The sequence below is a fragment of the Sipha flava genome, unplaced genomic scaffold (assembly GCF_003268045.1).
Source record: "Sipha flava isolate LNK unplaced genomic scaffold, YSA_version1 82_pilon_pilon, whole genome shotgun sequence".
Classification (NCBI taxonomy): domain Eukaryota; kingdom Metazoa; phylum Arthropoda; class Insecta; order Hemiptera; family Aphididae; genus Sipha; species Sipha flava.
The window spans coordinates 133,172-157,836 of record NW_020273624.1 but is presented as its reverse complement, the minus strand read 5'-3'; the positions used below and the strand labels follow the sequence as shown (position 1 = coordinate 157,836).

Here is a 24,665-nt window from a genome sequence, read left to right as displayed (position 1 = left end):
ATTACTATCGTTCGAACTGTTTTCGATTGAAAACATTCTGCTTGCGTTTCGATAGAAGTATAAGTTTATTACCGAAACACACCATTTTGTATTCGGGATGAACAAAAATCCCGGTTGTCGTCTTGACGATGATTTTAAATTGAAGACGTAGCGAGTCTTGGACGGTAAGGAGTCGGTGTGTAGGCAACAAGACACGCGTGCGTGTGTAGGACTGAACGGGAAACGGAGTTCAACGACGAAACGGCGAAGTAAAAAGATTTACAAAACGTTTTAATTCATCGAAAAGTAGTACACAATAATGTTATTTAGTACAATAATTATTAAAATGTACACGAGCATAATAATTAGAATAATAATAGTTGTTACGGTTGTACGAGAAGAGCACGTGGTCCGTTCGTCATAGTATAAGGACGGTCGGACGCGACGGACAATAGTAAAAATAATAATAGAATACGAATTACGCTTATAAATAATAATTGCGTACGTTTTGATGTGACGACGATGATAATGATGAAAAGTCACGTGACGTATGCAAACATGGACGTGCGTGATTACCGCGAGCCCATAAAATATGTCCTTAAGATTATTACAATTAGTTAGGGGATGGTGAGGGGGCAGAGGACGGTGAGGGGTCGTCCGTCGGGCGGGAAGTTCATCTGGACCGCGGGCAGGATGCGGCGATGACAGCGAGTGCCACGATCCATGCGGCAATCGACAGGTTGGCGGCTGCGACGCCGTTGGCCGTCGGGGCGGGCCGATCCGTCGTGGACGACGGCCCGGTGACCGCCGCAGTCGCGCCCTTACACACCGTCTGGCCGATCAACATGTCCCTGTAGCCGGCCAGCGTGGTGTTGGCCGGTTGCTGGCACCCGTTGTCGGCCAGCAGCTGGTCCATCCGGTTGTCCGCGTCTGACAGTAGCCCTGGGAACACCTGGTCCATCTTCAGCACGCTGATGCGCCGCTGGTCGCAGTCGCACACGAACCGGTTGCCGGCCACGCGCACCCCGGCGCCCAACCCGAACAGGAACGGCGACAGGTCCACGTTGTCCACCGAGTTGTCCCGGAACTCCACGGACCGGTCCAGCTTGAGCGGTTGCATGTCGGCGGGCAGCGTGCGGAACGCGTTCCCGTCCACGATCACGTCGCCGCCGTCCGACTGCAGCACGATCACGCTGTTGCCCACCATTGCGCCCAGCCGGTTTCCGGACAGCCTGACGACGTCGCGCGCCTCGTCGGCCACCACCGCGTTGGCCGCCAGCTCGTCCAACGTGCTGTTCAGGATCCTCACTGCGCCCGATCGCACCGTCACGCCACCCGACTTCACCGACTTGATCTGAAAGAAAAAAATAAAACAATTATATAATACACATAAATTTTATGATTTCAATTTATATTATAAACGCATACATCGACTATGAGTACGTCGCGATGAGATACTACGTGATTTCGCATTTGTTTCAATCTGTGTTTACCGATACGTGTGGAACCACTAGCTGGACCGGAGACTCTCTTTTGGTAAATTCTTGCGAAGAAAACCAATTTTTTATTTTATTTTACAAACGTTTTTTATAATAATAAGAACCGTGTTTTCTCCGAACATACAATGCGAAGAGTTTCGATTGAGTAAGTGCCTCGGTACTTATTATGCGATTCGATTACGATTTACTCGAATTAGTTATCACGTACACTTTTGGACTTTACGGGACGAGTGAAACTTTTCTTTTTTTAATCCAAACATCGTCCAGTTTTGGCTGCATGCTTAACATCTTTTCTTAGCACACAATCTCTAACCCCTAACGTCGAATCTGATGGTCTGTATACCCCCTTGTTTAGAATCATTAGTCTAAATCAATTGTTGTGGTTATTGTGTATACGGAAGAAACTCACAAAAGCTACAAACACCACGATATTGCTCTAAATCAGTGGTCTCAAATTCAAATAATTTATCAATGGATCATATGGTTTGACGTCAAAACGTTGTAGTCAACCAAAACAATTAGTGGTGAAAAAAAAAAGATAACCAGAGTTTGTTGAAATTAAACACATTTTTCTCGTGGACTACCACTGCTTTAAACATTTTCCCGTTTTTTACAAAAAATAATTTAAAGCAATCGGAAAGTTATTTTATAACAAACAGTACCGTTTGATACGCTTCATCCAGTTGAAAAAACTACAAATTTTTAGCCTCGAAAGAAAAATATAAATCATCGATCCGATCCCAAAACCCTAATCATCGCTCCGTAAAATCAATCTTGAAGTTACTCAAACGGTCGTTTACTACTTAAAGCAGAAGAATAATTCCCCCTCGCCGGTTATTAGATCGTAAAGCCCGCGGTTCAAACATTTGGCACTCGGATTTTTAACCATCCAATTACATTTCAACTGTTTATTATCAATCGTTTTCCTCCTTCAACGTTAGTAACCACATTTATGTTTTTCGTTGCGCAATACTGGTTAACCGCCGCCGGCTGTTGAATTGTACGACAACAATTTTATTTCGTAGGTCCCTACTAAAGCCTATAGAAGTTTTCGATTAGAATTTTACACTTTTATCGAATTATACACATATCTATTTCACATTTAAACTGTACAATTATTACCATACAATATATTTCACTACAATTAGTGTACAGCGTACATGATTGTATATAATAGCAAAAGTGTATGCGTTTTTCGGCTCGTGATTTTCATTGACAATGTGACTATTTGGAACGAGACCGTATCATAAACAATTGTCTCAAAAAAAAACATTATAGATATCCAAAAACGCTACCATATAATATTACATTATAGCTTGTGACTTACGTTTACTTACTTACGTTTTATAGCACTATAAACAACTACAAATATAATATAACCGTAAGAAATTTACAAGATTTCATGCAATCACTCAATCACATGAATATTACGTACTTTATAATAATATATTTTCGAATTATATACATGGCCTAGCAATGTTATACGGGAAATAAAGTTAATAATTCGATTTTTATATGAATGTATAAAAGGTAAACAATTTTATTTTTATGATGATATTTCATTCGCCCTTTATGTTACATTTTTTTGAATTACCTACTTTATATAATAATGTGCTAGAAAATTAGATTTCATTTTTTATGATGTATTCAAAACGTAATTTTAATTTAAAAAGTTCTTTAATGGCATTCTGAAAACTCGAACGAAGGATGTTTTATATACGTAAACCTTCTTAATTTAAATTTTGTTTTATAATGAACTTCATAAAGAGATCAAGATTAAAATAACTACACTTAATTAATGAATTACCAAACAGCATTTCTCCCTTGTTTAAATTTAAAATCGTGACTTTTTATTGTTATTATTTTAATTACAATTTTTTATAAATATTATTTAATTATGTATTTTGCTTACATATTGCTTAAGACTGGAGCACGGAGATGAAAACTTTAATATTCATTTATTTACAATAATACCGAAAATAGTTTAATTCTCGGTAGTATAAAAAATATAAGCGTGTTAACGAGTTACAAATTGTTTATAATGAACGTGCAATAGCATATTGGATGAACAAAATGTTTCCTATGTGGTCTGAATAAATAATCGAACATTATTCTTGATAAAATTATGAGCCCTAACGCTTTTCTCTGTGTTATCATTAAAAAATGCTAATGGTATTTCATGAAACTAAAAATGTATATTACATACACACTATAACACCTTCACCTATATATAACTACGAGCGCGTTTGTATTATATTATATTTACTACGAAATTTGTTTTTTACTTTGCCGATTCTTTTCGTAGATAGGCTGCCGTGAGCTTTGAATGAATACATATTATACCTTTTGTACTTTATTAATACAAACGTACTAAAAAGTATAATTTCGTTATCGCGTGACATAGATATAACCAGAGATACGTTTCGTAACGTTATTACTGATAACTCATTTCACTCTTCCGCAGAAAGTTTATTTCTATCATTATTTGTATGGAGTTTGAAAACGTAGTACTTCTCAACTTTATCTAAACTAGCACATAAGGATAAATTTATTGTAATGAAAATTATCAAATGAGATAATTTTATTCCGTAAAACTAAATGATTTTAGCATTTTCGGAAACTCCGCGATGCGAAATGTTATACGATCGTGTTCTCATATTGTTCTCACTAACATCTTAACGTTATTGGTTCAGCCGAAATCATGTTTACGTTTTAAAATAAAACATTCCCTACGTCTAAACGCTTCATTTAAAAATAAGTAAAATTCCATTAGGCAAATTGAAACCTCCAAAAGATTTCAAATGATTTTAGAAAACGGGTGAAAAATGTTTACGGATTTTAAATGTTAACGTTACAATCGTTTAAATCGAATCGAATTATTCTGAGTGACTTCAATTAAATACGGAATGATGTAAATGAAAAAAATATATACAATAATTAAAAATACTCATGACAATTGATTGTAATCATATAACGAACAATTACAAAAAATTTTCTGATACTACAACTTTCATAGTATTATAATAGTCAATTTTAAATACAAATGTTTAAATGTTAAACAAAACAATACACAGTTCATAATATTATATATTTTCTATAAACAGTAGTTATACAGTAACTCCAATAAAGCTTAACAAAAAAAAATGTATAGAGATCCAGTGTTTTAAATGAAAACTGATAAGTATAAATTTAATGATTTAACATCAACAATCCGTTACACTCTACATTATTTGTTAGGTATACAAAACACGTCGAATACTCTCATTTCAACGACAAAAATATTTTAATATAAACGCATTTTGTACGCCAGTGTCTGATAACTTATATTCTCCTATCAATCGATGTACCAAATAATTTATCGCTATTCATATTTTTTATTTATAAATCTTTGCATATAAGTGATCCTATAGATAAATCATTTTTAATATCAATCACATACAGCTTGAACATATTTTATGTTATTTAAATAAAAGTTTTTTTAATAGAATACAAGTTTAATTTTATTGTATTGTAATGCACATTCCAACTTTGTATCATTTATATAGTTTCTTTAATTTATTTATTTTTCTATCTATATTTTTCTATAACCAAACGATTGACTTTTCACTGATCATGTAAGGACTACTCATTAGATTATTTTACTTTTAAGTTCATTGTTAAAAATGAGAGCTCCTTTCAAGTAGTTTTAAAAAATAATGCCGATGGACACGAAAATACTACAACAATAATATACTGTCAATAATTATAAACTAAATGTCCCTAATAGTTTTGTAGTAGGAGACGAAATATTAAGTATATGCATCCACCTCAACTTTAGTATCGTTCATTTTTTTAACAACTGAAACAAGTTAAAATCTAAGTGTTTCGAATGATAAAACTAGAGAATACAATTATTAACTTCTTAAACTATTCCATTTTTTTTCTTAGGAAATTATATTTTCTTATCCATGCTTCGAAATTTTAATAGACACATTTTAAAACATAAAGTTAAATCAAAACAATACAACAACGACGACAAAGTAGATACAACCTTGAAACGTTCATAATAAAAAAAAAAAGAGATTTCTACATTGGACACTACAGGTCTCGCTTCATTCACCTCGGTAAGGTACATTATTATTTTAGATTGAAACACGATAGTTATTCTATTTGAAAAACGATATTCGATAATGGTCAAAATTTCATTAATTCTTATATATTTTTATTTACCATTATTTATTGTTTTTTATTCAACACTGTGAACAAATTGAAAAAATAACTTGGTATAATCTAATGAACGGATAGAGGTATAACATAAAGCCATTATTTTTTTATTGTAACGAAAATAGTGAAAAAATAAATATCGTTAACCGAATATCACTAAATAAATCTTTTATATTTTTAAACGAAAATGGTAAAATATAAAAAAAAAAACATAACTGTCAAATATTTAAACAGTCAATATCATAATATTATTTCCACAATTTGTTCGGCTTACTCGTAAGTTCCATTAAAAATCTATATCCAATAAGTCTAATACGAGTTAATTCAATTTAACTTTAATCGAAAAAACATACAAAAATGTTTGAACATTGGACGAATGGAAAAAAAAACAAGATTGAATACTACAAAAAACGTGTATTTTCACCGTTATTATTTTCTGCTTTTTAGGCAATAACTTTTTTCGTTTGTGGTTTCTTTCCCCCTCGCATCGGAAATCAACGAATCCCAGGGACACGGGACGGGTGTTCTCATATTCTCACGTTTACCTCATAAACATTATAGACATTTCATATTCACGTCATGTTTGAATTCATTCAATGCCTACAATCATTTAATTATGATACGAGCGAATTATGTATTCCGGACGTACACCCCATACTTAATCGCGTCTGCTCGTCGTTGGTGGTAGGATGACGGATGCACCGCAGGTACAATAATACACTTGCTATGACAACGTGTAGGCGCGCAACGACGAGTAAAACATGGTACTTTTATTAATAATTGAACCGTAGCGATACAACGATTACCGAGACGGAATACCGAAAATTTGAAAAAAATAAATAAAATAAAATAACACGTTTTATTACCATCTATTCGGTAGAATAACTCCCTACGGAGTGTAACGGTTGCTCGGTTTAAATTCGAAAACGTTATCGTTACTTACACGTGCGCCATTCAAAGCATATAATATCATAAACATGTCTAATATATTATATTCTGTGTTTTGTGAAGTTGATTTTCTAATGATATTTGTATTTTATTTAAAACGTCATTTACTCATCAAAATCGCCGCAGTTTAATTACGAAAGATGTATTTGTTGATATCAAATGATGATAGTACACTATAATAATACTTAATTGTCATGAGCCGAGAAGTATGTTATGTTCTTACCAGCTGCAGTTGTCACGATTTATCTATAGGTATCTCGTCGATCTCAAAAAAGTTTGAAAACAAAATAAAAACACTGACGAGATAAAAAATAAATACATTCTTAGTATCACAAAAGAGGATCCTTATAGTATACTCCCGAGTGTATGGTAATAACATTATACACAATTGTAGTTTTTGGTAGTATAATGTTATTAATTATAATGATGTATTATATAATCTTTGCATCCATAATAGCTTTAAACGGAGGACGTGACTGAGGTACAATTTATTTTTTTTAGAGAATAACATTAGGTTGGTTTTTTTGAAAGATGATTTTTTTTTTTTTTTCATACGACTGATCAACCATTTGATAATTTAAAACATTTAATACCAAGTAAAAAATATTTAATGAAAGGTTTGTAGAAGTAGAATAATTGTTTCAAAAAATATCAAATTATAGTTCAAAAAAGAAAGGATATTACATACATTATGGAAAAATAACACATGTATCATTATTAATATTATTATTATTATAATTATTATAGTTATACGAACAATTATGTTGCTATGCAAGTAACGATTACGTTCATGGTTTTAAAACTAAACATGTACGAATTTTATTTTATTTTTTACTTACATTTTCTTAAGTTATATTTGTTTAAATAAATGAGACTTATAAGATGTTTGCAAATGTATAGTTCAGTTTAAAATGCTTAAAAAATATTTAATAATTAATTTATCAAGTAGCCATTTATGAGTTTGTTGATTTTGATATAAATAACTCAGTAATAATAAAATATTTTTAATTACTCAATGAATAATAGTTCAAAAAACAAATTAAGCACTTCTATAATTATTTTTTTTTTTTATATTTTTCTTAACCTACTTCAAGACCGACTGAATTATGGTCCGTGCAAATTATTATTATTACATTTTAGTGCATTTTTTCTTTACTTATAGTTCATACATTTTGTTAGTAAAGTCATGTTTATTATTGTTATCAACGTAGAGTATACGAAGAAAAGTCATTCGTTAGAGAACAAATGGTAAAGGTCAAACAAGAAGAAAGAAGACAGTTCGATTTCGTTTAAATCATTGAGTTTTATGTTCTTGTCCAACCATCGAACAAACCAAAAAAATAAATAAATAAATAAATAAAATTACCGCTCATCAGCAAAAAAACAATTCATGAATTGTGTTCAAAAAATATGGGAGAGAAATAAAATTTAACTTGATAACTTAACTAACCTACCCCGTGGTGTCTCCTGGGTGATACCTAATAGACTGTTATGAAGTGTGGTAATTATTATGTGCCGGCAATTTGTACGTCCTTCTTGTAGATTAGGGCCGTAACTCGTAGTTGAATTAAGGATAGCGCCGTGATTCACCAACACCGACGAAATCTTAATTAATTTGAATTAATCTAATACTGACTTAATCGGTTAGAATAGCTTCAGAACACATTTTTCTCAGCTTAACATGTAGAATTACATGTTGAGTAATAAAGAGTGATTATATATTACAAATGTAACGTTGTGATTGTCATTTTGTTTTTAGAAATTAAAATAAACTCAGTTTCTAATTAATAAAATACACTTTCCCCGACCGGGTAGCTATATACTGACAACTGTGCCAAAATAAACTTGCATAAAATATCACCTACAATAGAACATCTCACTAATTAAAATGTATGATGAAAAAAATTAATAATAAGAGACATGATTTATTTGCAACAAAAATAGATGGGAAAAGTTAAACACAGAATATTAAATTACTTAAGCGAGTTTTTATAATGTAAAAACATTTATCTCGAAACTCATTTTTATAGTCAACTATCGAAAATAATCATAATAAAAACATTTTAAAACATTTATATAGGTATACATTTATTAAGATCAGTTTCACGAAAACTCACTGCATTATCTAAATTATATTTAATCTGGAATGAATTCAACTATACCTTCGGAACTATATGAATATAAATATACCATTTTGAAAGTATAGGTTAATCAACGATTATTATAATACATTATTACTATTAATAATTATTATTAGTATAAGAAAAAAAATTATTATAATACAATGTATAGGAACTATTTATGACTGTCGTTATTCATAACGTTATAAAGGGGAAAAATAATATTAAAAAAGAAGAAGCCGTTTTGAAACCACATTTAAATCCGTATACAAAGTAAGTTACAAGAACCAAGACCTTCCAGAATATTAAAAGGTTTTATTCAACTAAAAACATCTCGTGTACGGACATAAAAATGAAATTAAACAATACACGTCACAGTAATTTATAGAAAAGTATTAAAAGTTTGTTTAGGAGGGAATTTATTTCGTTGTGCGCATACTATTGAATTCGAAATAAAATAACAATAAAAAAGAAAATCTGCCGTTTACTCCGGTCGTAATAATATGATTTTCTTTCATCTTTCTAAGTTTCTCGGTAGGCTTCCCATGCATGTATAATACATTCGAGCCCTAAAAGGTCCACCGACGCAGAAATAAACGCGTTCGCTTTCATTTCACGACGTAATAAGTTCGCTGTTCCCAGACGTTAAACGGTAATAATTGAATTCTTTCGGGGCTAATTCTTATAACGCACACATACGCTTTTATCGTAATTACATTTTTATCCAAAGGTACAGTGGCGCAATCAATATTCGAACGAATCGTCATAAAATACGATTGCATTTTCACAAAAGTAATAGCAACACACGTTCGATCGGCGTTCTCGCCACACGATTTCATGCGATCTTTCGGTGTTCGCAAGTTGTAATAATGTCATGTTACCATCGCATCTACCTATAATATCCTATACGTATACTATGCACTGCATTACAATATTGCGTAGAAAAATAAAAAATAAAAAAAAAAACAAAACAACACGGACCGTTGACATTTCGAAAACAATGGTAACGTGCCGAGCGTCACGCGCGTAAATCGCCGGCAATCGAAACTATACGTGTACGAGTAGCTAACTGGTCGTTTGATCATATCCTATTTTTAAATACGTTGACCTCTTCGGGCACGGCGGAACAGTCGTAAAGGTAAAAATAAGGTGAACGAAAAAAATAAAAATAAAAAATTCAAATAATAGTATTGTGCCGTCTTTTAAACAATAGATTGTCCAGCAACGCGCGACCTATTTCGATGGTGTCACACCGTAGCGGTGAACAGTCATTATTGAAATTTAAAGTCATTGTGAAAAATACACAAGTACAGTTCTCCGAAAACAAGATATATGTATGTCAACGACGGGGCAAAGGAGGCCCGGGAAGAGGACGAGTTCGGTACGCGGACATGTAAAAACCGTTTTTAAACAATATATAGTATTTCCATACGACACCGAAAATAATATATATTGTTAAAATCATCGACTTTGACCATGTTCCAAGTGCTATTGGAAACTAAAACGTTATAACGCGATCAATCAACACCGATATGATATTATAGTATGAATCGCATTGTTCATAATATCAAATGATCGTGGAATGACTGCGCACCATAGCTACTTACTCTAGTGTCTCTAAAAACTAACAGTAAGTCCCGAATCGTATCACATTTCCATACGCGAACGCTGTCGGGTACGTGAAGTTTTCGGATAATATTTAAACGCGACATTTTCTGTTTACAATATTTGTTCCCTTCTTCTTCTATTGTTGTCGTATTAATATTTAACGATTTTCGGGAAAATTCGTCTCAAACGTTTAACGTTCAAAGTTTCACGATCAATTTTGTAGTAGAAATAAAAATGAACTTTTATAACGTTTTGCATTTTATTAAGATTGCTTTGTTCGTCAACTTTACGCAATTTTCCCGTGAACTTGTCTGTTGAAAACTTCTTGTTAAAATATATTACCTACTTAGGTTAAGATATATCATATCGTGTTTGTTAACTGGAAAGAAGGAGGTGAACCGAGAGGAGAAAATCTTAACTTTTATGTATATTTTAACATGGTGTGTTATCTATATTAACGGTCGTATTTTCATTGTCACTGATAATAACGTATAAAGTCGAGTAGAAGGTCTTCCTTGTTACGTTATAGTAATTTAACGTACAATGATATAAATAAATAAATCTAAGAAAAATAATTCATTAATTATTATTTATCAATTTTCATCATTATTGAAGTTCTACCGTATTAATTGTATTTTTTTCATCGATACATTATTAATTTTAATTTATCCCATAAACATATTTCTGAACACAGTGTACGTACATTTTTTTATTTCGTTGTGTTATATTTTAACCTTTTTTTTATTACTCCCAGATTATTCATTGATTTTACGGATTATAGATACAAATATATTTTTTATAAACAGTCATGTGTGAAATGTGTACACGATGACAATATGCAAATATTATAGTTTTTTCGAATAATAAATAACAAGTTAAGAACATTTATACTAATTTAACACTAACATTTTTATCTTTAATATTTTTTTTTTAATTGTATTGGATTTCAATTCAAATAAATTTTTAGATTGTAACTTGTTTGCGTACAATCATTTGTTTTCAAATCGGTAGAATGGAGTGACTATTATTTAAAAAATTGAAATCGTTTTATCATTTGACATTGTAATATAACTAAAAATAATAATATTAATAATTAAAACATCGTAATAACGAGTTGTCAGAAAATATATAAATTTAAAGATGAAAGATTATATATGCATTATAATAATTATATTCTTTGGTAAATTGTAACCATACTCGTATTTTGTAAATTATTAATTTTGGAAATAATTTTAATCCTCGTATGAATAAAACGATAGACAAAATAATATTCCAACTAGATCAAATACATTTTGAAAAACCAAGCACACATTTTTACATCGGTGTGTAATGATTAAGAACCGAGATAAAAGCTGTATGGATTACATTCTGTTTTTGTATTCCACCCATACAATGATACCCAACATGTAATAATATTCACTTGGCTGCCATATTTTATTAAAAATAGTTTTCAAATTAGATTGAAATGCCTATATAAATTATTCAAATGGTTGAAAATTAATACACCGAGCTGTAACAATTTTTAATATTAAAAGTATTTAATACATAGAGCTATTTTGCTATATTTTTGAAAATGTTTATCTTAAACATTATTATTTTAACGATTATTATTAAAACTCGAATACAACGAAAATTGTAATTACTGTGAAAACAAAGCATCCATCATTGTGAGCAAGATTAAAATTAATTATTATCATTTATTTCATGTTTATATATCGGTATAATTTGGTTGAGGCAAATTTAAGCGAATTCTGAGATATTTAAAGAGGGAAAACTCGCTAGCAAAATAATACCAGTAGCAAACAAATCAATACAGCCAATGGGTCATGCGCCATTTTTCTTCGAAGTTTGATTACTTATGTCAAAATATATTGCAAATTAAATTTAGTGCTCAATTTAATATCACAACTCGTATACTTCAATATTAAAACTCTTTGACAAAATCCATTAATTTAAAAACTATCACATCATACGGTAGAATGTTTAGTTAATATAAATACTGTTGCTTTTTTTTTTTTTTTGTATCTTGTTCGGAATCATTAATTCAATTTATATTTTGTTTTTAATAACATATTGAATCAATAACAAAAATATAATTATAATGAAAGGTTCAAAACAAATAAAACGTGGTTTCTGTACAAAAAGTTTTTGAAATTGCCGTACCCACTTGATATTAAAAGCAAGTCTTATATGATTTTCATTAAATAACGCAAATATTAATATAGACCATTATGATTATTATTATTATTATTATCATGTAATTAATACATCGGTGTGTTATTAGAGTCATTGGATATCCATATATAATAGCGCAACATTTTAATTACACGAAACTCGATAAGTAGTAATCAGTGTCATACATCGGTAAAATAATGAACAAACAACAATCAATAAAAATATGACGATAATATTACTGCTGATATTATTATTTTTATTCACTGCTTTTATTATAATTGAATACTGTCGGTAGTCGTAAAATATTATTATAATTATATACCACTTTTTACCGGCCCGCATGATCGTGTGTGGTACTCATAAATTGTCTATAGATTTAAAATTCATTACAGGACATCGGAAGCCGATGTCTTATTGTTTACAATGTCTTTTTTTTTCCTACCGTTTCTATAGTTCCGTTGATTATAATAATATCCTAAAATGAGAACGAACACACAGCATGTGCATTTTAATATTATTTTACCAAAAAGTTATCACTATTACCAGGGGCGATTCCAAAATCTTGGTTGGGGGGTCTTAGTTATGATTTACATAAAACTTAATAACAAATATAAATCAATTTTCACAAATTTTTCGAATTTGCAAAAACATTCATAATGTGATCTATTTGATCTAAAACATTTACTTTATTATGTACATTAACGAGACATAATTCTGATAGTACATCTTCGGTCATCCTTGACCGAAGTCAGGTTTCAACTATCTTAAGTGTGGAGAGTAAGTTATTCAGTATTCCTATAGTCCGTACAGAAACAGGGGTGCGACTCGTTTGCGCACATTTACCTTTTTACGACACGATTACGCACAAAATCACAACTCGTTTGCGCACACATATTTTAGGTTTAAATAATAAAGGTACAACTCGTTTGAGCATATTTCCTTTCTTTTGCTTAATTTTAATTAATTAATAGACTGTATAAAATAATAATATATGTGCATATTGTATATATATAAATTAAGATTTAACTATTTTGCATTTCTAAGTATTTGTTATATAATTTAACATCAAGCGACCAGATATCGGCGAGAATAAGATATATATACAACAATATAATACAGATAAAAGTAATAATAACGTCAATGATTATACGTGTAAACAATATTGTCAATTATTAATTTAATATTACAAAAATTAAAATATTTTAAAAAATATGCTTTGTAGGTTTAATAAATAATAATAGTAGTCTATTATAAAATTGTACTAATTTAGAATGGTGGCATTTAAGTCCAATTTTCTTTATATAAGTTAAACGACTAATAATATTATTTTTATATTCATTCCAAATGTTTTCCAATTGTATCTCCTTATTAATTATCTCTTTTCTTTTGAAATTTATGATTTTATTGTTTATCGAATTAATTTTTAAATCAGTGTCACTTTGAATTTCAATAATGACGTCGATTACTTGATGTATGTGCGGATGAGCAGTGTAAAACTGACTGTTATATTGTTTGTGATAACTCTCTGCACCATTAGTATTCTTAGGATTATTAGTAGGTTTACAAGCCCATAATGTTGAAGGAAAATTGCTGTCCGATACAATGTAATTTTCTAAAATATAATCGAAAAATATAGAAATATTACTAGACGTAGTACTTGGTGCTATCGACATAAGATCACAAAATCCATCAGAAACTTCGTCAGGAGGTAAATAACTTATTCCAAAAAAACATTTCATCCATTTGCCAACTTCTGAGTCGTTGTTTAAGTACTCGCTCGATAATAATTTATGTTGTTGAATATGTCTAAACCAATTTTGCCCTAAATGAAAGTTACAACACGTAATTTTGCAGTAAGGGAAAATTTGCAATACTGCATTATGCACAGATTTTTCAAAGTTGACATGAAAATTGATTAAATTTATTATATTACCAGTAATTTGAATACATATATTTTGTAATGTTTTCCACATATTGATGTAAGTATCAGTATGTTTGTTACTTAAAAAACAAAACGCCACAGGAACATAAAAATTGTTTTTAAATACGTGAACAGTATAAAGTTGAACAAAATATTTCGGAGCGAATGAAAATGTCCCATCCCCTAAAACATGTTCTGCACTTTATAGCAATTCTAAATTTTGTTTACAAGTAAATATAAATATATTTTCATCATTACTAACGAAAGAAAATTTATTACCTTTGTAAGTAAGATTATGCTGATCATCAACTAATTGTTTTTTAGCATCTTCTATAGATCTCGGTATGTTTGGAAAGGATTTTTTTCGTTTTTCATACATGGATCTTCGAATTAATTTCATATCGCTATATTGAAGATGTTCGGAGTTATCATTGTTTTTCAATTCCCGGCGTATTAGTTTATTTGGTGTAATATGTAAATCCTCTTCAGCTCTACGTTTCAATTTGCTTCTTACTACTTCTCGATGAATTGTTCGGTCATCGTACTCGTCATGGGTATGCGTGTTTGTCATATTTAAAATTTTATATGATTCATTAACTAACCTAACTACAGCACTTACGGAACATTTTTTATTTGTACACCTAAAATGTTTATCGCCAAATTTTAAAGTTCGGAATTTTCTAAATTTATAACTTTCTATGTTTAAACATTTTTTTCCTCGACGCGTTTCAAAAACATCACAAATTTCGATATCCATAGTCAATACAGTTAGTAGTTATAGTACAGCTTTCTGGCAAACGACTGTTTAAAAGTATTACGCTTTCCTAATACACGACGATTATTTTAAATCATTGTATATTGATATTGATATGCTGGTAATTTGTGCTGATAATTTGTACCGATAATTCAATTACTTTAGGTAAGTCCAAATTTAAAAATATAAAATACATGTTATTTAGTGATTATGTTGTGCGCAAACGAATCGTCCGTTTACAGGTAAACGACTGATTTCGTTGTGCGCAAACGAGTCATCGATATTCAGGTAAAAAATTTAAATTGTGCGCAAACGAGTTGCACCGCAGAAACAGAACTGTAAGCTGTATAAATAACAGGTACATACTACAAGTCATACACCAAAATACCTCCAACTATACACTTTTACGTGTCAATAATAGTCGATTGTATAATGTTTTTTTTTTTTTTTTAATTTTTTTTTGACAATTTAAAATTTGTTTAGATATACGGACTGTGGATGAGCACAGCCCCTAGGGCCTTCCCCCTCGAACCACTCCTGACTGTTACCTAAACTATATACGATATTACATTATATTGTTTGTGGTGTTCCTCGATTGTATTATACGGAACAAAGTTTACGGTTTATTGGTAAGTTAAATGAACAGGTATGCAGTATGCTATATGTGTGGCCGGAATCAGAGAGGATACAAATATATACATGTTTTGAAACATGTCGAATAACACGTTATTTCATCGGGAAAACTGAATAAAAGATAAAATTATTTTTTTACTTTATATTGCATAACAGTATTTGCAGTGTCAAAATATTTCACTTAGTTTTCTATATTAATTATGATTTTCAATTTTATAATTTAAATATTAGAAAAGTTTTTTTTATGTTATTTATTATCATTTTAAAATGTAAGAACTCACCTCAATTATTTTAAAATGTTTTGTGAATAATATAAAAGGATAATTAATATTTATTGTTAAAATACAAATAAATTAAAAATTATTAAAGTTGTTTTAAAAACTGCTTTCACCACCATACTTGCCATATAATCAATAAAACATGATGGAAATTAAATTTAGTTGCCTTTCAAACATTTATAAATTATACAAAACTAAACATTTACCACATTGTTTCAAAGCTACTGGACTTCGGTGTATTAAAATAAACATAATTATTAATTTGTAATTAAAACTATTGTTATAAATATAAGTAATAATACAAATACCATAAATACTGTTATGACGTAAAAGATTATTTACCGATCATAAAATTAATGAAAACATTAATTTTTTTAAGTCTACATCTACAATATTAAATTTAATCATAATTTTTCCAAATATATTTATGTGTATTTTTTTTAAATCAACTTGAAAGTTAAAGTTTTCAAAATATTCTATATTAACGCTAAAAGCATTTCAAACATAAATTCAATTACTGATTTTGATGTATTTTGATCAAATATGTTTCTAACAGCAAACCCCTTTGTAGAGTCAGTATATAAGCTATATTGGTTTTACACGATGTAGAGATGTTTACTACTCTTGACATTTTCGTATTGGCAAAGATTGTAGACGTAACTTTAGCATTAAAATAACTTTTAATTACGCACCTTCACAAATTTATTCAATTTTAGGTCATTAAAATAACTAAATATTCAGAGTAATAATTTATGTAATAATACAATTTACATCTTCTTCTCCTTCGCCTTTCTTTCGACTATTTGGGGTCGGCCACCCTTGTCCTAAGCTTCCACTTGTCTCGATTTTTTACATTTCCTACGCATACACCAACAGCCCTCATATTCTTAATAGTATCTTACCATCTCTTTTTTGGTTTAGTTCTCATAATAATTCAAAATTTATTATTATGTACACATATATGTATATATTATGAAATATCTACATATTATGAACTCTGGCCAAACAAATATTGCTATAATGACATTTAATCATACGATAAATATACTTATATATATATATATTTATCGTATGTATACATTCAAAAATGTACACTACTCCTTCTCAAATAAAGTAATTTCAACAAAATAAACAGAGCTTAGAATATTATAATCTTTGTTTGTAAATGACAAAATGAAAAATTTCATGACGAATGATAAAAAATTTGGCATATTAAAGTAAATATTTAATCAATCAATTTAGTTAAGTTATTCTTTTTGTTATTATTAAATTGTATTCTATATTGTATATAGCTACTACATCAATTTTATACTACTACACTCATTTTAGTGTAAAATTTGTTTTAATTCTAGTTCATATTTCAAACTTAATTAAAAATTATAGTTATAAAGAAAGAATGCTTAGAAAAAAACAAGAAAATTATATTAGATTCTGAATAAAAATATTATTAACATAGAGCAGAGGAAAAAATTATATTGTATAGAGAATTATGTACCTATGTCATTGGGTTGAGCGGCTCTCTAGTGAAGTTTGTTCTCAAGAGGGAATTTTACTAAAAAATTGTAAGCAATCAAAAAGAAAGCTTTGATTTTCGTGAGAAAACTAACTATTTACATACTGTCTATTATGTACGTCGTGAACGAACTTCAGTTGACAAACTTGGTTAATAACCGAATACGGTGGAATTCACAGTGTGCTAGAATGATTCTCCTCAATATATGCACATATTTTATTTTCTTAATTTATTTTTAAGCCAACTTATTATGAACGAATGCATTTTGAGTACAGTGTAATCTGACAAACGATTGATCAATAGTAGATTTTCGATCAAAATATTTGTATTCGTCAAATTTCGGCGATTAACTCTCGCTGGAGAATCGCACGAATTTCAAGCAATGCACAATAGGGAAGGAGGGACAGTTTATCTGCCGACGACCTCACCCTAATCCAACCGAAATTTTCTACCGATAGTGACTATTTCAGCAGTGGTCTAATGAATTCCAGGTCCGATCCGGAGCTGAACGTTATTGCACTGCCGAAACTAAACCGACATTAACCGACACGGTTTACGACACAGCACGTGAGATCAAGGGGCCGAATTTCGGTGTAGGCCTCTTGACGCCAGGGACTAAGGCGCCCAAAACGTTTGAAAAAACGTCCTCGAGGGGAATGCGTTGGGTAGGAGTTACGGGTACGCGCGACCGGTGATCGGTGCGGGATATTACCGTGCAGTTGACGACGGTGAACCCGTCAGCGGCGGACGACTGCCCGTTGTCCGGGTGGCCGACGAACATCATGTCCAGCGCGCCGGTCTCGATCTCGTCCACGTTGACCCGGTCGAGGATGACGCGGCGCAGCGGCGAGGCCGCGGTCACCGTGCCGGCCACCAGCCTGATGGAGTCGATCCGGCGGAGCGTCAGGTACCGGAGCGTGCGGTTGGCCGGCCCGAAGCCGTCCAGCACCAGCTCGCCAATGTCCTCGATGGTCAGGCTCTCCAGCGCCGGGAACAGGCCGGCCGTGTAGTGAAACAGCTTCATATCGCGCACCGTCACGCGCGCCAGTGACTTGGACGCCGTCAGCCCGGACGGCGGTAGCGACACCAGCCCGTAGCCGGCCAACGTCAGTTCCCGCGCGGACGACAGCACCTCTGCGTCCTGCGGCCGGAACGAGGGCAGCTGAAAAAAAAAAACAAAAATCGCACGTTAATACCGGGTTTCATTTTTTATCTTTTTTTTTTTTTTAATCCATTTTATAGGGACGCACTCCTAAAGAGTAACGTACGTTGATATATGCATGCATTTCGTGCGATAACAATCGTTACGTACAATCGTAGTTGTGTCAACAGTTTCTCGTACTGTTCATAATCATTAAGACATTTGGCCCAGGACCCGTGTTGAGCCTAAATAAATACTTTTTTATCTAGATAATGATGAAGATAGTATACTAAAAATAAAAATAAACTCAACTAAAATGATCTGTATAAAAGATAATCATAATTCATTTAAATAAAAAATAATGATTTTTATTAAATTGTTAAAATAAAATTATCCATCCTATCACCAATGACACATTTTGTACTTGTTTGATATGCTTGTAATGTGTTTCGATTTTAAAGTGCTTTATTTGTTTAGAGTCAATAATTTAGGTAAAAATTTGATAGTATATTTTTTTTCTGAATCTTATTTAAGTGTTGTCATTTTCCGCGATAAGAACGATCATGCTGAAAAACCAATGGCAAAAACTTATTGATTACGGTTATATATATTATGGTAGGTCAAAAAAAATGATTTTTAATTTCTAACTCTGATATTATTTTTGTATGAAGAAGCTCTTTAAGACTCTCTGTAGAAAAATTTTCCATTATTGGAGGAGACAAAAGCTTACAGTTGGTCCAATCAATAAGTTCAGTGTAGTTTGCAGCTTTAAAGTTAATGATTTGGGGTGAACATTTCTTACCGATTTTACTTTGGGTGTCTGCAAACTGGTTTTTAGTAATTTTCGAAAAGCTAGCTCCCTTACATGGACTCTATCATCCACTACCATTGCTAACAACATATTTTCTAGGTGACAAAAAAAACATTCCTCTGAATCACAGAATCAATTATTTGACGCAAATTGTCAGCCAGCTGTCGTGTCGTCTGAATAACTTTGAATATATGAGTTGGTCCATATTTCACAAAATGATTTCTCTTAAAGTCAAACTATACTAGAGAGTACGTCTTCATAATGTAGCTATTCAGCGTCTTAGCTCATAGGAAATATTAGTTTCAGAAAATTAGGGTCTTAAGACTATTTGCACATGTTAACCATCTAAAACGATTGAGAGGGCCTGGATCTTTCACAGCAAGGTCAGGCGTGCACTCTCCTATTATAACAGCATTGTAAATATCAAGTAAGTGCTGTTGGTTCTAGCTCAAATCAGTTTTGGTTATATTGATATCTTCATAATCAGTTGTTTCAAAATTAGCAATTAGAAGTTTTTCGCAGTAAACCAACTGCTTGCCAATTTTCTCGAAAAAACAAGTTAATCCGGTTATTTCATCATGTAAATTTTGAAACAAATGTTTATAAGGAAGTTCATTAAAATGCAGTAAACATATAAACCACTGCAAAGGATGGCCCATTTTAACCTCAATATTACGGATAACATCGTTTTCCTATCCAGTGTTTGTCGCTGTCCCTTCACAACCAATAGACATCAATTTTTCGAAGTCTACATTTTTGTGTTAAATAACACATAATGCTCTTAGCTATTTCGCTTCCATTTCCACTTTTTAGCGTCAAACGCCCCATGTATTGTCCACCAGGCTCTTGAACCAAACTGACATGTTTTTCTTTATTCGATTTTCGATACATTTTGCAAATGTACAGAATACCGAACTGCAACTTTGCCGCACTAGTATAATACCGAAATTAAAAAATCAATTTTTTGACCCACTCTAGTATATATATACCAATACATTTGGTCGTTTAAGGCATCACGATATTTTATAATTTATAAATATAAAATTAAGGAAAAGAAAATGTCTCAAATTTTATGATTAATATTTAAAAATATATTGTAAGAATATTTTAAAATGCACTCTTATAATGATTAATTATAGTTGATTTGTTTATATAAATTTTTTAATAGTTTGGTTGTTTGGTTATAATATTTAATCGACCATATATCAACTATTTAACAACTCAATTTAAAATAGTATAATATTGTGATAAATGTAAAAATTATAATTATATGTAACAAATATTATCGCAAGAAATTCATTTAAAAAAATCAACATTATAACAAATATTAAGCAATCAAAATAAGGACGAACACGTTTTACATTTGTATTACTTGTACTAACATTTATACATTAAATATTTCAATATTAAATGGTTAAAGAAACACTAATGATTGTACGATGATTGAATGCTTTAACTGACAGTCGTTCTGTAGTGTACACCATACTGTTTAGCCACCAGAGGGAAAGAGAATATTATAATTTTCAATGCAGATAATGATCCTATTGATACCCACATTTACAATTTATCGTTTCGTTTAATAAATATAAATATATACTCATATTAATATATATTTTAGTTTATTTTAAATATGAACTTGTTCAAGGAAAATATTGCAGTTAATTCAAATGCATTTTTTTTTAAGTAATTAGGGACATATTTAATCAGCATTAATGGTGATTGGTAACGTGTTACAATGGTTAATAAAAAATTTAACGATGAAATGTATTATTATACTGGTCTATTTAGAAATAAGCCTTGAAAAACAACAAAAAATAAAGTACTATTCCCCAATACCCTACATGCTTATACTACCGAGTACATAAAATCTAAATCCAGTTACATGCCAGTCGGTTTTAAATTTTATTAATTTTGACAGTTATCATTGTGCAAGCGTTTTCCTTTAGTCTCGGTAAATTTATCAGTTTACAATATATAAATAAATCTACAGGAGGAAATATTACGCTATCCCTCCCACCCTTCGCCAATATGATTAGGCTATATTCGTGGATAAGTATTTCGCTTGTATTACGTTAGTTTTTCTTACATGAAAAAATGCAGGTAACAGCTCATTTTAATGATTTAACTTTGCGTATTTTTATTAAAAAATTTAAAAAAGTAATGTAAATTAAAATTATTTATTTTCGATTTTATGGCCAATGTTAATCATGGGCCTGTGAAAATAAAAAATGCACCCCTAGTATAAGAGTTGGTTGAGAAATCCTTAATTTGAAATACGGTGATGAAATGGTAAACGCTAAAGGGCGGATTTATGTTTATAACAATGTGATTAATCAGTAAAGTTAAACATAAAGCGTAAAAATAAAAACTATTATACAACTGGCTTTAGGTTTTTTGTTTAGTGGAAAATACAGATTGACCTCTCAGAAGAACAAAACAATTAATTTTTTACTATAATGTGCACGTGATGTTTTAATATAAATTAAATCATAAAAGCCTTAAGATTCAATGAGTTTTTTCAAATTCCTTGAAAGAGACCGCGAGACGCACAAATCAATGACACCGGAGAAGCAAGGAAAATAGTTGTAGAAAACTTTCTATAAATTAAATTAAAAACAAAAAGATGGCATCGCAAGAGTTAGAACAAGGATTATACTATAACCAGTAAACATATTGAGTTTAAGTCAGAATTAGTCATACGATCGCGTGTTAATTCAGTTTTTGCTTTCAGATACTTACAAAACGTATTTCAGCAGTCCGATTTACAAAACAAATACAACCGTAACAAAGGCATGAATAATATATTATTAGTGTTCAATCGACATGACAAATCACACGGAAATCATTAAGTTTGCCATAGTTTCGATAAACGTTGACAAACGTTATCCGTTCGGATATCAATAACATTCGACTGAAAAGAAAAGAAAATCACACGGCATCAAAACGAAACGCAGGAATTCCCTGTTTCTTTTAAAGTTTTACAACTAATTTTATAACTTTTCTGAGAATTTCGCGATAAAATGATTACGATTGAGAATATCGTTTAAACTTTATGTCGTATATTACAGAAGGTGAATGAAATATGTATGTTTTTTACAAACTGTAATGCATTTAGAAACAGAATTCAAAGTTCTTATAAACATATAAACTTTTATTTCTTAAGTTAAATTTTAAAACTTGAAATTACCTTCAGTAATTCTAAATAAATGGCCAGATAAAATCAATTAAACTATTCAAAATAAACATAATACTGTATACAAATTTCATAATTTTCATTTAAATTTAAAAAATTGTCCACGATTATCGAGGAATTTTCAATGAAAACAGTTAAAATGTTGATAAATGTATCATGATATATATGAAACGTAATGTATAGCAATAAATGAGTTTTATATAGATTAAAAGGAAAATATTTTAATTAATTTAATACAACTATTTATATTTAACTATTAAGGACATACTGAGTTGTGTTAGTTATCTCTAACATACTTTATTAAAGTATTACATTTTAAAAAGAGTAATCTACTTTAAGTCCAAAAATTCCTATATCATTTCAAATAACTAATAAGTAATGAAGTTATCTATATATAAAAAAAAAAAAAAAAATACTTCATTGAAATTTAAAACTAAGTCATAATTGCAATAATTCGTTGTCTAACTAAAAAATCGTAGTCGTCCAAATATAACCTGCGAAATTTCTAATTTAAAAGTTAAATTTGGTTCCTGTTTAACTTATTTAATAAAAATTAATCAATTAAAATATAGTATTGAATATGATTTAGGTACCTTAATTATTCCATGAACTAAAATATAATTTTTACTTGTCTAAATAAAATATGTAATATTTTTCATGACGTATAAAACTATATTGTTCCGGTTAGATAAATATTTATTTTTCTTTCGGTTAGTTTTTTTTTTTCAATTTTACCATTATAATATTTAACATCATTAAAATAATCCATTCGTTTTAAATACTTTTTTTTCTTGGAATACGATTGTTACTTCAAAGCTAAATTTATGCTTATCATTTTATCTAGACGGTGTGCTCACAAAGAAACCGTATTAATCTCACCCTTCATATAAAAAGAAAAATGCTTTTTCTAATGTTATAATGTGTCCATTGGCTGTGATCAGGTACATTACTCAATACATTGAGTATATAGGATTCTAACGATTTGTCTGCATACAATGGCAACGGACAAAACCATTTTTTAATAATAATAAATCAAATGGGATGGAATAAAAAAATAAGTTAAACGGGAGAGGGACTTTAAAATGATGAACGGTTTGAAGATCTAGAGTTATTCTTATGATAGTTATTATTTTTGAACAATTCACGTTGATTATCGTAAAATCTGAACGTTGATCTATTAATCAAATACATTTAATAGAGATTAGATAAAGCCTTTCAGGTGTATCTCAAACAATATACACGCATACAAGTAATTTGTATTATGATATAACCGTAATATATACTACCATCAAAATATTGTCCCAGTGAACATCAAAATTACGATATCTTTTGCAACCATATGTGTGAGTTGTACATTGTCCGTGCATTAATTAACCTGTTATAATAATATTTAAGCGAACAAAAAAAAGTACCTATCGAAATTCTTAAATTTAACTCAAACTCTTTCTTTAGATACATTCAGTTCGTTCCTAATTAAATCCACCGTTATTTTAATGGAAATAATTAGTAACTTTTCATTATAAAAGGTCATAAACTTTAATGTTCTTAGCTCTTAAAGATAAGACGCATTTTGTTGAAGAACCTAAAACAATTATATGAACACACGAGACGAGAATATATGCTGTTATCAAATTCAAAGAACCCAAACAAATTTTGCAACAACATTAATTTAGATTAGATTTAAATCTTTGGGAAAACATTAATCTAATGTATATTAATATAGTCATAGTTTGTTCTTGTGAATTAGTATAACTTTATGTGTTAAAGTCATTAATTATAATATTTTATGAGTACATGAAAACTGTAAAATTATATTCAAACTATTTTCATTGAGGTAATAAGATATAATTTGTCAATATTTTTATCAAATTTTAAGCAAAAGTTATTAT

The 24,665-nt window shown here is 30.3% G+C and overlaps 1 protein-coding gene across 1 annotated transcript in view; it reads right to left on the bottom strand.

Annotated features, from left to right (window-relative positions):
• Window positions 1-249: 249 nt before the first annotated feature.
• The window catches only part of LOC112693218, a 32,252-nt gene continuing 7,836 nt past the window's right edge, over window positions 250-24,665 (bottom strand). Inside the window, exons 2-3 of the mRNA XM_025568194.1 lie at window positions 18,344-18,793; window positions 250-1,333 (exon numbers count right to left, since the gene is read on the bottom strand). Of these exons, the coding sequence (XP_025423979.1) occupies window positions 653-1,333; window positions 18,344-18,793 (1,131 nt within the window). The 3' untranslated portion in view covers window positions 250-652. The remainder of the gene's footprint in view (window positions 1,334-18,343; window positions 18,794-24,665) is intronic.